The sequence below is a fragment of the Mytilus trossulus genome, chromosome 5 (genome assembly GCF_036588685.1).
Source record: "Mytilus trossulus isolate FHL-02 chromosome 5, PNRI_Mtr1.1.1.hap1, whole genome shotgun sequence".
NCBI classification, from domain to species: domain Eukaryota; kingdom Metazoa; phylum Mollusca; class Bivalvia; order Mytilida; family Mytilidae; genus Mytilus; species Mytilus trossulus.
In genome coordinates, this window is record NC_086377.1 from 13801332 (window position 1) to 13818908 (window position 17577).

General features: G+C 31.0%; 1 protein-coding gene across 1 annotated transcript in view; it reads left to right on the forward strand.

Moving 5' to 3' along the window:
• Window positions 1-16117: 16117 nt before the first annotated feature.
• The window catches only part of LOC134717630 (neurogenic locus notch homolog protein 1-like), a 28881-nt gene continuing 27421 nt past the window's right edge, over window positions 16118-17577 (forward strand). Inside the window, exon 1 of the mRNA XM_063580124.1 lies at window positions 16118-16169. Within this exon, the coding sequence (XP_063436194.1) occupies window positions 16118-16169 (52 nt within the window). The remainder of the gene's footprint in view (window positions 16170-17577) is intronic.

Below are 17577 nucleotides of genomic sequence, written 5' to 3' on the forward strand. Positions count from 1 at the left end.
TCATATTTTCTCATGATAATAGCCCCAAAATGGGTAAAGAGAGATAAAAAAGGGGATATTATCACAATTGTGTCCTTTCAAAGAGCCGTAGCAAAAAAAAAAGAAAAAAAGAGCACCACCATCTGATCTTTTCTTTACCAATTCTCGTTTTACAGTAATATAAACCAAAAATCAGGTTAAGAAAAAAGTTAAAATCTTTTCTTTTCGGCTCCTTATACGTGTACATCATTAAATTTTATAGTGACAAGTTGTTAATTCGTCTACCTAACTGATTACATTTCTTTGTGTTTCTATTGTAAGAAATATGTTTGTAGTGAAGGTAACTACCTTGACGATAATAATTTAATCCGCTGGTCACTTATCCATTTTTATACTGTTTTTGATATAGTCTTCTGTATGGAATATTGAGGTTGCGAAAAGATGCAAAACCAACTATTTCATAATAAATCGTGAGAAACTTAAGTTATATATGATCAAAAGGGGGCTATGGGTTAGTCTTCTACAGCCTCTGTTTCCACCACTCGATATAATACGGAGCACACATTTTAGGTTCTTTCCGACATTTTGGCAGCTGTTTATAACTTTCAAAACGTAGGACATACTTCCCCTAAATTATCTTACAAGGACCGTTTTCTTTTAGTTTCTCAACTTTCACAAAACTTCACAGAAAAACTGTTTCATATGAAAAACATTAGAACACCATGGCGTTTTGCAAAACATAGTAAGCAAATAAGTCTGCCGATCTTAACAAAATTTGATTTAATAACTGATTACCGTGCGTACATTTGTACTTAAAGTTTTTATAGCACCATGCATAGCTTATCTCTTAACATGTAGGCAAAAAAACCAATTAAGATGGCCCAAAACTGTTATTTGAATAATGGCAATGTTTTTTTTTTATTTCATTGCAGACATGAATAGTAGGTAATTTTTAACTGACAATATTAACATGACATATTGCGTTTTGTCGTAGATGACAATTCAATTTATTTTATGTTAGTCAGGGATGTCCATCAATGCACAGTTTGACCAATCAATGGAAAATGTGCGACATAGTATAATCTACGTATACTCCTCAACAACAATTAATGTACATCTCGCAATAACATGCTGATTTGAAGGGTTCGGGTATGAATGATTATTTTATTTTTTAGCTTCATATACCACGATTAAATTCTAATTTTGGAATAGTTTTCCATTAAAACACAACGTGGTAATGTGAGTTTTTGATCCATTCTTTTTTAACATTTCTTGACACTTTGATCAAACCAGATATATATGTATTAATAGAATATAAAATATTAATATTAAAATAATAGTAGTAGCGACACGCCTATATTTACACATATTGAACAGATATTTGTTTTTACAGCAATAAATATCAAATTAAAATAACTGATGTGGAATTGTACAGTTTACCAACCTCGGAGTCTTAGTGCACGTGGCGCAGTGGCCAATATAAACCGGAAGACTATGACAACGCAAAATAAAAATTAATTAAAATTTAGATGACATATTAAGGATGTACATGTATTCTTCTAACGTTTCAGTGTCATTGAAATCAGGTTATGAAATTAATTTCTAAAACTTGTGATACAAGTGAAAAATATCAATGAATTTAAAAAATGTAATAATCAAACTAAACTTTGGAAAAAATCGTGTATCTACAATAAGTAAAGTTTGTGAGTATTTTATTCAAAATTACCTATCAAGACATTCATTTCTTGCCATCATTTGAGAACATGGGAGGTACAACAAATAATTTTACCAGAAAAATGTACATCCCATGCCACTCTTTTTCTTTTCAAATGTCTGAGATTTGTATTTTTGCTATGGTTAATAATAATAATAAAAAAAAGATAAAGTTATATGCATTTTGTTCTAAAAACAGAGAAAAATGAAACATTTACAAAATGGAAAATCATAATAAACCTTTTTTTTATGATATAAGCACCTACCAATTTTATTCATATTGGTCCACTTCACTTTATTGAAAGTAGGAAACACATTTAAATTGTGGAAACATCGTTTTTTTCTTTAACGATAATAGTCCAAAATGGGTAAAAACTGATGAAACATGAAAATATCATCAAAATTGAGTACTTTCAAATTGTCGTAGCAAAAAACATAAATAGAAGCGCACCACCATCTGAATTCGTCTTTACTTATCATCTTTTTACGTTCATATAAACCCCTAAAATCAGGTTTGAAAAAGGGGAATTGGTGAGTCTTCTACAGCCCCCGTATACACCACTGAAACAATACGAATCACACATTTTAGATTATTTCCGATATTTTTAACCCTTATATTAACTGACTAAGACATAGGACAAAATTTCCCCACGAAATTATCACACGAAGCCATTTTCTATAAGTTTATCAATCTTTACAAAATTTCATAGCATAACTGGTTCATATGAAATTAAAACATTTAAGAACAGCATTGAGTGTTTGTAAACATAATATTAAACAAATAAGTCTGCCGATCTTTGCTAAATTTGATAGAATTACTGCTACACGTACGTTCTTAAAACACCATGCATAGAGTATCTCTAAACATATAAGGAAATAACACATAAATGTTATCCTGTGCCCAAGTACCTTTTGATCACTTTCCTGAAATTCTCCAGAGATCAAATCTTTAACAAAACTTCATTCTAAAACAGTTTACATACTTTCAATCACATTCAAAATGCCCGCGATTTCGCGGATGTTTTCTAGTTATTTTTTATGATCCTTTGTTGATATTTTTTAGGAATGCATATTCCATAGAGCAAAGTGACAGATCTAAGCCAAATTATCACCTTGACTCTGAAGATTACAAATACTTCAGAGAATAAATCATTCAGAGATATCAAATTACAACACATCAAACCGCAAGAAATTAATCAACAGGAAGAAATTAAACTAAACATTTCTGAAGACGAAAGTGCTGCCATCAGTAATTCAAAAAATAGTTGTGGAATTTTCTTTTGCCAAGTTTCTGGTTATACCAAAAGTTTTCTTTAACTTTAACTTTAACTCTAAAACATAAATCTTTAGAAGACCACATTATCATTTGGAACTGTCGCACCAAATCGAAGTGCCAATCTACTAGTGACACATTTAAAAAAAAACTGAAATGCACTGAAAGTAACCGGGGCAGTTGGTCATTGTTTCAACTTGAGTATGAATGCTGAGGAAACAGACACAAATAAACTGAAGAAAGATGGGCCTTTAAATCCAGAAAGGCTAATGTCACCTTCTCCACAGACCAATAAGTTTTTTTTAAACGAAACATTTCAAATTGTGCAAATCACTGGCAAAAAAGAGGATCCAGTTTATGTTTCTTCAGAAATGCAGTCAACAGTGTTGAATGGGAAGAGACGGTTAAGGCATGAAGAATGTTTAGTACCACAACAAATTGCTAGTTACTTTTATCGTTATTTAAGACACATAAACTCCAAGTATAATGATGGTAAAGCTGCTAAATCAGAAAATGAAGCATCAGTTATAACACAAAAACATATTGGCTAATATTAATGCAGACACATAAACCTGTGGTGACTTATCTCAATATTTTGTGATGTAAAGGATGTCTCTCGATGTAAAATTTACCACATTGTATAAATCTATTCCTCAACAACAATTGATTTACAGCACGCAATACCTTGCTGATTTTAAGGGTTCGTGTATCAATATTCATTTTATATTTTATATCTACTAACATCAAACCTATTTAAAAAAAATATCTTCATACATCAAACGCATTTTAGAATATTAGAATAATTCTCCGTTTTTTATTCATTTTTTACATTTCTTTACACTTTGATTCAACCAAAAATGTATGTATTTATAGAATATAAAATATTTACATTATAATATTAATAATAACGACACGCCTTTCTTTACACATATTGTGAACTGTAAAAATTTTGAGGTTACAATAACTGATGTGAAATTGTATCAGTTCATCAACCTCGGAGACCGACTTGCACGTAGCATAGAGGCGAATATAACAAGGAGGATGCAAATTAAAAAATAATCGAAATTCAGATAACATTTTAAAGGATGTATTCACATGATGTTTCAATCTCATTGAAATCTCGTTCTGGAATTGTTTCCATTACTTGGATACAAGTGGAAAGTATCAATGAGTTTATAAAATTTAACCAAACTAAACTCTGTAAAAACTTATATATATATATATATATATATATATATAGATTATGAGTAATACATTTTTCTAATTTTATGACCTATAAAATCATCCATTATTGCCAACATTTTGAGAAAAACGGATACAAAAAAAAACTTTACCAAAAAAATATACATCCAATACCGTTTTTTTCTTTTCAAATTTCTTAGATATGTGTCTTCAATTATTCGTAACAAGCACAGAGAAAGATCACAAATTTACAAAATTGGAGGCATGGTAAATTTGACACGAAAAAGCATCAAAATATCAACAAACTTTTATATATTAAAACCTACCTATAATTTTTATAAGTTTAATTTATACTGTTTTTTATATAGTCTTCTGTATGGAATATAAAGTTCAATTGAGGGTGCAAAAAGATGCAAAACCAACTATTTCATAATAAATCATGAGAAAATTCAGTTATATACTATCAAAAGAGAGCGATGAGTTAGTCTTCTTCAGCCACTGTTTCCGCCACTCGATATAATACGGAGCACACATTTTAAATTCTTTCCGACATAATGGCAGCTTTTAATAACTTTCAAAACGTAGGACATATTTCCTCTAAATTATCTTACAAGGACCGTTTTCTTTTAGTTTCTCAACCTTCACAAAACTTCACAGAAAAACTGTCTCATATGAAAAAATAAATAAATTAGAACACTATGGCGTATTGCCAAACATAGTAAGCAAATAATTCTGCCGATCTTAACAAAATTTGATTTAATAACTGCTTAAGTTATAACTGCTAAGTCTTTATAACACCATGCATAGCTTATCTCTTAAAATGTAGGCAAAAACACATTAAGATGCCCCAAAACTGTCATTTGTATTTACGGCAATGTTTTTTTAAATCATTGCAGACATGAATAGTATGTAATTTTTAACTAACAATATTAACATGATACATTACGTTTTGTCGTAGATTACAATTTAATTTATTTTAAGTTAGTCAGGGATGTCCATCAATGCACAGTTTGACCAATCAATGGAAAATGTGCGACATAGTATAATCTACGTATACTCCTCAACAACAATTCATGTACATCTCACAATAAAATGCTGATTTAAAGGATTCGTGTATGAATGATTATTATATTTTTTAGCTTCATATACCACGGTTAAATTCTAATTTTGGAATAGTTTTCCATTAAAACAGTCTGTACAACGTGGTAATGTGAGTTTTTGATCCATTCTTTTTTAACATTTCTTGACACTTTGATCAAACCAGATATATATGTATTAATAGAATATACAATATTAACATTAAAATAATAATAGTAGCGACACGCCTATCTTTACACATATTGAACTGATATTTGTTTTTAGTGCAATAAATATCAAATTAAAATAACTGATGTTGAATTATACATTTCACCAACCTCGGAGACCGAGTTTGAGTGCACGTTAGGCAATGGCGAATATAACCCGGCAGACTATGAATACGCAAAAATAAAAATTATTCAAAATTCAGATGACATATTTAAAGGATGTATTCTTCTATCGTTTCAGTCTCATTGAAATCAAGGAATGAAATTAATTTCTAAAACATGTGATACAAGTGAAAAGTATCAATGAATTTTAAAAATGTAATAATCAAACTAAACTTAGGAAAAAAATGTGTATTTACAATATGTATATTTTGTGAGTATTTTATTCAAAATTACCTATCAAGACATTCATTTCTAACCATCATTTGAGAACATGGGAGGTACAAGAAATGATTTTACCAGAACAATGTTCATCCCATACCACTAATTTTCTTTTCAAATGTCTGAGATTTATATTTTTGCTATTGTTTATAATAAAAAAAAGGATTAAGTTCTATGCATTTTGTTCTAAAAACAGAGAAAAATGAAACATTTACAAAATTTCTAACATGGAAAATCATAAGAAAGCTTTTTCATTATATTAACATCTACCAATTTTATTCAGAGTGGTCCACTTCACTTTTTTGAAAGTAGGAAAAACATTTAAATTGTGAAAACATCATTTTTTTCTCTCACGATATTGTCCAAAATGGGTACAAACTGATGAAACATGAGAATATCATCAAAATTGTGTACTTTCATATTGTCGTAGCAAAAAAAGTAAGGAGAAGCGCACCACCATCTGAATTCGTCTTTACTTATCATCTTTTTATATTCATATAAACCCCAAAATAAGGTTTAAAAAAGGGGAATTGATAAGTCTTCTTCAATCACTGTATCCGCCACTGAAAACAATACGAATCACACATTTCAGATTATTTCCGATATTTTGAACCCTTATATTAACTGACATAGGGCAAAATTTCCCCACGAAATTATCACACGAGGCCCTTTTTTGTATAAGTTTATCAATCTTTACATAATTTCATAGCATAACTGTTTCATATGAAATCAAAACATTTAGGAACACCATCGCGTGTTTCTAAACATAATATTATATATTAAATAAATAAGTCTGCCGATCTTTTCTAAATTTGATAGAATTACTGCTACACGTGCGTTCTTATAACACCATGCATTGCGTATCTCTAAACCTATAAAAAAAAATAACACATCAATGTTGTCATGTGCCAAAGTACCTTTTGATCACTTTCCTGAAATTCTCTAGTGATCAAATCTTTAACAAGATATACTTTCATTCACATTCTAAATGCTCGCGATTTCGCGGATGTTTTCTAGTTAGTTTTATGATCCTTCGTTGATATTTTTTAGGAATGCATATTCCATAGAGCAAAGTGACATTTCTAAGCCAATATGTCACCATGACTCTAAAGATTACAAATACTTCAGAGAATAAATCATTCAGAGATATCAAAATACAACACATGAAACCGCAAGAAATTAATCAAAAGGAAGAAATTAAACTGGATATTTCTGAAGACGACAGTACTGCCATCAGTAATTCAGAAAACAGTGGTGGAATTTTTTGTTGCCCAGTTTTTGGTTGTACCAAAAGTTTTCTAAAACATAAATCTTTAGAAGACCACATTATCATTTTGAACTGTCGCTTCAAATCGAAGTGCCAATCTTCCAGTGACACATTAAAAACCTAAATGCACTGAAAGTAACCGGGGCTGTTGGTCATTGTATCAACTTGAGTTTGAATGCTGAGGAAACAACAGACACAAATAAACTGAAGAAAGAATGGGCTTTAAATCCAGAAAGGCTCATGTGATCTTTTCCACAGACCAAAAAGTATTTTTTAAACGAAAAATTTCCAAATGTGCAAATCACTGGCAAACAAGAGGATCCAGTTTCTGTTTCTTCAGAAATGCAGTCAGAAGTGTTGAAAGGTAAGAGACGGTTAAGGCGTGAAGTATTTTTAGTACCACAACCAATTGCTAGTTACTTTTCTCGTTATTCAAGACAGATAAACTCCAAGTATAATGATGGTATAGCTGCTAAATCAGAAAATGAAGCATCAGTTTTTGCACAAGAAGTATTGGCAAACAATATTGTAGTCACATAAACCTGTGGTGTCTATCACAATATTTTGTAACAGAAAGGATGTCACTCGATGCAAAATTTGACCAAACTATGTAAAATTTACGACATTGTATAAATCTACTCCTAAACAACAATTGCTTTACAGCACGCAATGACATGCTGATTTTAAGGGTTCGTGTATCAATCATTTTTTGTCAATAATCATTTTCTATTCGTAATCTACTTATATCAAACCTATTTGAAAAAATTATCTACATACATCAAGCGCATTTTATAATTTTAGAATAATTCTCCATTAACAAGTATAACGCGTTTTTTTTATCCATTTTTTACATTTCTTTACACTTTGATTCAGCTAGAAATGTATGTATTTATAGAATATAAAATATTTACATTATAAGAATAATAGTAACGACACGCCTATCTTTACACATATTGTGAATCGTTAAAAGTTTGAGGTTAAAAAAACTGATGGGATATTGTATCAGTTCATCAACTTTGGAGACCGACTTGCACGTGGCATAGAGGCGAATATAACAAGACATATGCAAATAAAAAAAATAATAAAAATTCAGATAACAAGTTTAAGGATGTATTCTTATCATGATGTTTCAATCTCAATAAAATCTCGTTCTGGAATTATTTCGATAACTTGAATACTTGATAATTGTCCAAAATGGGTAAAAAATGATGAAACATGAGAAAATCACCAAAATTGGGTACTTTCAAAAAAATACTTCAAAAGTCAGTCTGATGACGGAAACATTATCTGAACACCTATTTTGTCGTTTTTTCTCCCAAAATAACTCAATCTGAATACTCATAAGTCTTAAAATGGATGACAAATGCGACTATAAAAAAGAAGATGTGGTATGATTCCCAATTTGAAAAATGTCCACAAGAGACCACAATGACAGAGACTTTAACAACTATATGTCACCATACGGTCTTCAACAATAAGCAAACCCATACCGCATAGGCAGTTATAAAAGGCCCCGATATGACAATGTAAAACTATTATAACGGCCTTATTTATATAATAAATGAACCAAAAACAAATATACAACACATAAGCAAACAACAACCACTGAATTATAGGCTCCTGACTTGGGACAGGCACATACATAAAAAATGTGGCGGGGTTAAACATTTTAGCGAGATCCCAACTCTCTCCCTAACCTGGGACAGTGGTTATGCATGTCACCTATAGAAAACAGAGGCATGGTGATAAATTTATTGAGAAAGGAAGAGACGCGACAAACAGAATGAGGTCTAGTATAGATGTTTGACGTCATGGGTACCACCTTGACGATAATAAGTTAATCCGCTGGACACTTATCCCTTCCTTTTGATACTATTTATATAAATATAAGGGTCTTATCTGTATTGTCTTTTAAAAAGTGTTTTTATATTTTTTTCTTTACAAAGCATTCATTGATACGATGTAACTTTATAAAAGATTCATACGAAAATCACAAATTACTACCGCGAAATGTGTACAAAAAGGGAAATCCGATTTTAAACTATCGTTAAGGTGACTGTAAATCACAAGCAAGATGACCGTACCAGTACCAGCGATTCTTAACAAGGGTGGCCGTAGTTTGTTAAAAGATGACCGTAATATTTTAAGGATGACCGTAGAAGAAAATAAGACGTGCTATAAACACATAGTTCATCATATGTATCTTTTTTTTTTTTTACTTTTTTTACGGTGGATGATATTATTTTTAAAATGAACGTACAACAAGTACATTAACAAGTGATGGACATGCAACAAAATCACGACCAAAAGGCACCTTACAAGTGAAATAAAAAGAAATGGAATGCACAGCCTTCAATTACAAGCCAAAAGCTTTATTTTTTATTTTTGGGATACCTTCTAATGACATTTAATATATACACCTTTTTAAAAATGCAAATGCTTATACATCTATTGATATATCGTTTCAACTACCATTGTATATGTTCTTTATTTCTTGAAGTACATGTGTTATCATTATATCACTGCAAATTCACATCATCGATTGTAGACAGCATTTTGATACACACTGTAGACAATCATGTTGGCCAACTAACATTTAGTTTTAGAAAGTTTTGGATGAAAACACTGGTCAGTCTGCTTATCGGTTCATTCATTTCGGAGTTGAAGTAACAAACCTAAAGTGATGTTAAAAAGAAGCTATAAGCCAAAAATAAATTAGGAAGAACAAACTATATCATTCATAGGGGTTCCTTAAATTTAAAAGTCAGTGAAAGAGAGGCGAAACTTACCAGAGGGACAGTCAGACTCATAGATCGAAAAATAACTGACAACGCCATGGCTAAAAATGAAAAAGGCCAACAGACAAATTATAGTACACAAGACACAACATAGAAAACTAAAGAGTAAAACAGTGAACGTTATGAAATATTGCCAAATATTGAAGCAAAACTAAAAAGGATAGGGAGATATAGGCTCGATTACCGGATATTCATATGTTTAAATAAAATGTTTGTTTTTCAATTTTTCGTAGTTTCGCTGTCAATTTGAATTAAAGTTTTAACGTCGATATCAATAAATAGTTCATTGTTAACGAGCAATATGCAAATAACTATCATTGTCATAAACTCAAAATACGGCACATACAATGTAGTTAAAAAGAAATTTATATCCGCTAACCGAGACCCTATTGATACAAACTCAACAAAAAGCTTATAAAACAAATACGGATATTCTTAAAATTGACGGCCATCCTTTAAAAGTTACGGTCATTCTTTATAAATACAGTATTCTTTATAAATGACGGTAATAATTTACCAATCACGGTCATCCTTGATATATGTTATGGTCATCTTGATAATATTTAAATGATGATTTAAGGTCATCTTAGCGATTTTTTTCAAATCGAATTTCCTGTTTAGTGTGCATTTCTCGTAAGTCATTTGTGATTTCCATTTGAATCTTTTATAAATTTACATCATACAAATGTATGCTTTGTTTAGAACATAATATTAGAAACACTTTAACAGACAATACGGATACTGACCTCTTTTTTTCATCCGCCATCTTGGGATGTCCGTGAATTGAATAACGGTCATTAGCTTTAACCCACTGTTGTATAGCTGCGTTTACCAATACTGATTTTGACTTTTCGCTCCACATACCTAAAACTATTTTTAACTTTAGATTAATTTTCCTTTAAAAAACAGTCTGTGTCAACGTTGTAATTTGAGGTTTCACGTCAATTATTTTAATTTGCTATTTATTGCAGTTAGAGAAAAAAACAATCAATCCAAACACAATATGCGTAAAAATAGGCTATTCGTTTATATTATAATGTAAATATTTTATAATCAATGAATGATTTGATCAACGTGTAAAGAAATGTAATAAATGGACCAAAACCTAAAATTACCGCGTTTAACAGACGGTTTTTTTTAAAACAGATTTATAAAATCCGAAATTGTATTTGATATATAGAGAAAAAAAGTAAAAATGTTTAATGATACACATATCCTTTAAATCAGCATTTATCGCGTGCTGTTAAATTTTTGCTGAGGAGTAGATTTATACAATCTTGCATATTTTCCATATTTGGTCAATGTGCATCGAGAGACATCCCTAACCATCAATCAAAAATGATTTGAATTGTAATCTATAATGACAAAAAGTAAAATAAAAAAAATCTTGAACTCCGAGGAAAATTCAATCAGAAAGCCCCTCAAGCATAATATATCATATGCTACTATTGTTTGTTAGAAAGGACCCTTCTATTCATGTAACAGTGTAAGCAGTGGTTTTAATAACATTGCCAACTATAAAAAAAAAAGTTTTGAGACAGCCAAATGTATAATTTGCTTATATGTTTAGATATACGCTATGCACGGTGTTCTAAAAACTTAAAGTACGCACATGAAGCATTAATTTTATGAAATGAAGTAAAGATCGGCAGACTTATTTGCTAATTATGTTTAGAAATACTAAATGGTGTTCTAAAATTTTAAAACTTCATAAAAAGCAATTATGCTTTGAATTTGTAAAGATCGATAAACTTGTAGAAAATGGTCTTGTGTGAAAATTTAAGGGAAATTTTTACTACGTCTTAGTCAGTTGATTCAAGGGGGCCAAGACGTTAGAAAGAACCTTAAATTTGTGATTCGTATTGTTTTCATTGGTGAATATGGGGACTGTAGACCACTAATACACAAACACCTTTTTTTTCTCTAAACTTCACTAAATAAATTTTCTCGTGATTTATTATGTGTGAAATAAAATAGTGCAGAAAGTGATTTAGCATTTTTTCGGAGTATCAATACTTTGAGCTTTTTCAAAAAGGTCCAAACAGTAACAGACCTAAAACTTTAAAACCTTAATTGATATTAGCACAGCATAAATAAGTATATATATATATAAACAGTATTAAGACAAAAGGATTAGTTTCCAGCTTATTTTCGTCAAGGTTGTATCCATGACGTTGAATGTCTTTCTAACAATAGAAACACAAAGAAATGTAAAAAGTTCGATAAACGGATTAATAGATTGTCACTATAGCATTTAACATAGTATGTTTTCGGAATTTTGATTTCTTTCTAATTTGCTTTTTCTCAACATTACTGATTATATTTGCCACTAGTCAGCTTAAGCTCATTCTCTCAGTTTTCTGATTTGATGAAATTTTTGCATCCGTTATAGCCGTGGGTACAAGTATTCTAATTGCCATGTGTTGTTGCGAATTGTGTTGTATTTGGTACGCACGCTTTGATCGGCGATTGAATGTTCACTTATTAAATTTTGACTTTCATATTTACTGTTAGAAATTTCTTCTTTGAGTCTTTGAATTCCGTGTTTAATATGTTTGATTTAATGACGGTCTTTTATCAAATCACAAACCCCGATGGATCGCTATCCTTAAAGTTGTCCGGGGAGGTTGGGTGCTTGCATGCCTCAGTGACCCAGAGAGCTAAGCAAGCTGGAGCTTCGTCTCCTGTATTTTTCATGTTTAATAGGGCTCTTCACGGTTAGTTCCGCCATATTGGATAGGGGCAGATTTTCATAATAGAGGTAAAAATGGTGTGAAAAATACGGGGAAACATCATTAAAACAGAGCTGTTGCTTGGAAACACACATAGGATTTCCCACACTTGCATACTATTTCCACCTTCTTCCTAAAAATCTGCCCCCTATCCAATATGGCCGAACTAACCGTGAAGAGCCCTATTAACGACAGTCTTTCATCTGAGCACATTTCAAATCCTTTGTTCATCTGCATATTGGGTTGGTTGACCTGAGGTTGATGAAGTGATACAATTTCACATCAGTTATTTTAATTTGATATTTATTCAAGTAAAGGGAAGAAAAACACATCAGTTCAAACGCAATATGTGTTTAAATAGGCGTGTCGTTTTTATTATAAATTATAATGTTTATATTTTATATTCGATGAATACATTAATATCTGGTTTGATGAAAGTGTAAAGAAATGTTAAAAATGGATGAAAAACTCAAATTTCCACGTTGTACAGATTGCTTTTTTAAATAAAGAATTATTCTAAAAAAAATATTTTTTTTTATATACTGAGTGCCAATGAAAACGCAACACTTGGTTTTTCCAAAATAAAATTTATATTAGAAATGATAATCTTTCAAAATAAATTGTTCTTGAAAATTAACAATTCTAACAAAAGATCGATATCAAACAAAAATGTTTCATTGTCATCTTTCAGACGCTATAGGTAAACGAAACATCCAATGTCGAATCATCAACTCACAGTCCTAACAAAACATGTTACAACCCCGTTGTGCAGCACAATCTCGACAGCGCCGTGGAATTGATCATCCCGGACGTTTAATGTGATCTCGAGGAATGTTGTTCCACTTGTCCCGCATATCAAACTCAAGCTGACTTTATGATATTGGTGGTGTTTGTCGTCGTCTAAACCATGTCCAATCTGATGCAAAATTTGCTCGATCGGACCAAAATCGGGCGAAACACATGACTTTTGGCCAAGATTGGTGCCAAATGCCAATGTTACCATTACTGACGGGTTTGGGTAACATTGAATGATTTTTGGTTTACAGAATTCAATATTTACGCTTTACGTCCATTTAGATGTCACTGAGGAAAGACTATGGTGCTCTTTAACAATTTCTGCGCAAATGGTGCTTTACTAAAATTGCTCCAAAGGATCTACTGTGACCACCATTGAACTCTCGTGACCTTTGTACACCCATCAGAGTCAATATCGAATATGTTTAAGACCAAACGTATCGGTCTGGCTGAACGTTTCTTGCTTTTTGTACCCGGGATGTTGCTTAACATTAAATGATCCATTTTGGTTGAATTTTTGGATGATTTGGATTATTGTAGATGCTACAACTTCAGTCTTCTCGTAATTGTATGCTTTGAAAGGCTTCATTGGATCATGCTCAAAACTGCAGGTCGCTAGTTGTCAGAAAGTCCTGGCATTTACTCAGATGTTTATTGCAGTTTCCTTACAATAAGGGCGGGAAAATTCATGACATTAGCCAAGCTTTAAATGACGAAATCGTGAAAGAGATGCGTATGTTGAAAAGCGGTGAACCATAAAGTTGTCGTCAATGGTCTTAAAAAGTAATTTTAAACCAACTATACAAAGTTTTAATATAAATAAAATAAAAAATAAGCATGTGTGCTGCAGATAAATTGTTGTTGAGTATTAGATTAATACAGGGTCACAAATATTCCATAGTTCGGTCAAATTGTGAATTGAGGGACATCCCTAACCAATATACATTTAATTTGAATTTCTGGGGTAAGAGTTGAAATAGAAAAATATTTAATTTTCTCAGTTTTACTATTTGGGCTATCTTCTGCTGGACATAAGTTTGCTAACATTGTTTCAACATGAGGTATTTTATTTAGAGAAGTTTTCTGATCAAAGAGTCTTTGGACGACGGATGGGCCTGTGTCTTTACTCTCTATACTGTTACTATTTAATGTGTAGATATTAATTGCTTTAGGGGTCTGTATTAACTTATTTGGGATATGATCCAACTAGCATTTGGGTGGATTTTGAGGCATAATAGAACTATTAATAAAGAACAACTAAGTGTACAAAGATTTGAAAACAATGTGAAGTCGTGTACTTAAAAATAACCAACTATATGTCATATTTTTTTTTAGACACAAGCATATCATCCACAATACTAGATTCATTATCTGTAATACTAGTGTGTTTACCATGGAAATCACCTATGGTTCTACCATTAGGATTATAAAGCCTGATCCCTTACAACAATTCAGTAGATACTTTCCATTAATGTTGACAAGTTTGGTGTCAATGTTATTCCTTGATATATTTTGATCAGAAATATATTGTGGATCATCTTGATTGGAAGTGCGGTATTGGCTTTGCTCATTGTTGAAGGCCGTACGGTGACCTATAGTTGTTAGTTTATGTGCCATTGTAGTCTCTTGTAGAGTGTTGTCTCATTGACATTCATACCACTTTTTCTTTTTTTAATATATATCAAGTAAGTTCTAGATCACTCACAGAAAGTTCTTATAACATGAATAATATGCTTAATATTTCAAATACTCTTACTTAATACAATATACGTTCTTTGTTGATATGAGGAAGTATTTTATGGATCAAATTTATTTGCAACCTTAAAATAATGTAACGCAATTGATTTTTAACAGATGTTGAAAAACATTTTGTTTAGTTAGTTTTATTTTAGATACAACTTTAATAGTCTAAAATTGTATTAGTATTTTTATTACTGAGTTTTTGCCATTTACTGGCATGACTATTCTAAGACACCTATTTAAATATTCCAACTTGATAACCATTTAGGACATATCTTATTTTAGGACACGTTTACACGACTGAGGACTGCATGTAAGACGTGTCCTAAAACCACGCTAAAACAAACAAATATTTAAATATTATCACAGAACCCACAAGGAGCAGAACAATCAAAATTAATTTCATACTAATAATTACAAGTGATAACAAGAAGAATACAACAAGCACATTAGTTAGTTTTTGTTAATAATATAACATGTCCTAGTCCCAGGACAACGTCGTTGACACGGCCCCTGATTTAAAGGATACGTGTTTCATTCATATATTTTTTTATCAATATAATATCAAAAGACATTCTAATTTTAGAATTAATCCATTTTGTTTTACATTTTTTAAACTTTGATCAAGCCAGAAATGCATTTATCAAATGAATATCAACTAATAAATTTAGACATTCAAATAATAACGACACGCCTATTTTTACACATATTGTGTTTGAATTTATGTTTCCATACTGCAATAATCATCAAATTAAAATAAAAAAAAATATTTCAAAGCATTGACACGTTTATACAAAAAAGGGAAGCAAGAAGGAAAGAGAAACGTTAGGTAGTATATATTTTAATCTCTTAAATTAAATATATTCTGTTTAATTTCCCATAAGTATCCCCTTCGAAAGCGATATAAAAAGGTGTTTTTTTTCAACCATATTCAATCCAGTTGGTCTTTCAAGATGCTGTACGATAAGCTATTGCTTTGTGCTCTTGTAGTTGTAATAGCTCAAGGTAAGATCTGTTAACTGTATTATTTACAAAACTGACCCATGGATGAGATTATCCTGAGATAGAGTCTTTAACATTAATACTCCTAACCATGCATATAGATGCTTTCGGCAAGATTTTTTTCGTAATGTTTTTTTTTTTTTTTTTTTATATTAATGCTCTTTTTTTGTAAATGAATAACTAAGTGATATTAATGATTCTAATTTATACAAAACACGCACATGATGCAAATAATTGGACACCCTGCATCTTTGATGAGTTTTGGTTCTATACTACATTTAGTACTGAATTAAATTATCATTGATATGGTCATAATTATAAATAAACAGTTAACAATACTTTGAAATTTTGAAAAAAACTAAGGTTTTCCCTACCCCAGGAATAGATTACCTTAGCTGTTTTTGCAAAACCTTTTGGATTTTTTTTGCCCTCAATGATAATCAACTTCGTACTTTATTTGGCCTTTTAATCTTTGTTTTATTCGAGCGTCACTGATGAGTCTTTTGTTGACGGAACGCACGTCTGGTGCAAATATTAAATTTTATTCCTGGTATCTATAAGGAGTTTATTTACAACCACTGGGTCCATGCCACTGCTGGTAGAGTTTTTCTTCCTCGAGGATATCACCGGCCCAGTAGTCAACACTTTTGTGTTGACATGAATGATCATGAGTACTATTGTTTGTTTGTCTTTTTGTGTTTTAGCCATGGCGTTGTCAGTTTATAATCGATTGAGGAGTTTGACTGTCCCTCTGGTATCTTTCTTCCCTCTTCTATCATTGATATGGCCATAATTATTCAGCAACTGTTTACAAAACTTTGAAATTTTCAAAAACTAAGGTTTTCCTACCCCAGGAATAGATTAACTAAGCTGTATTTGGCAATACCTTTTGGAATTTTTGGTCCTCAATGCTCTTCAATTTTGTACTTCATTTGGCCTTTTTAACTTTTTATATTCGACCGTCACTGATAAGTCTTTTGTAGACGAAACGCGCGTTTGATGCAAATACACAATTTTAATTCTGGTATCTATGATGCGTTTATTAATATTTCTAATTAAAAAAATATTCTGTGTACGGATTTTCAGATATTTTACAATTTAAAGCCCCCAAAAAACTAAAACAGCATATTTTTCGCCGCCGTTTATGTGCATTCATTAAATTTACATTTTCTTGCCAATTATGAAATTACAACTGCACATTTTTTGATTGAATGACCTCCATATAACATTGATAGACAAATATTTTTAAAAGATATTATTATGTTTAATAAGAACATAGTTGGGCTGAATACTAAAGAAAATTTCTGTAGTTAATGACAAATGAAGATAGACACATTTTAATCAATTTTGATCATTTTCCTACTAAACATGCTAAAGAGCAAAACGATTGTCTTGTTTTAATAATAAACAC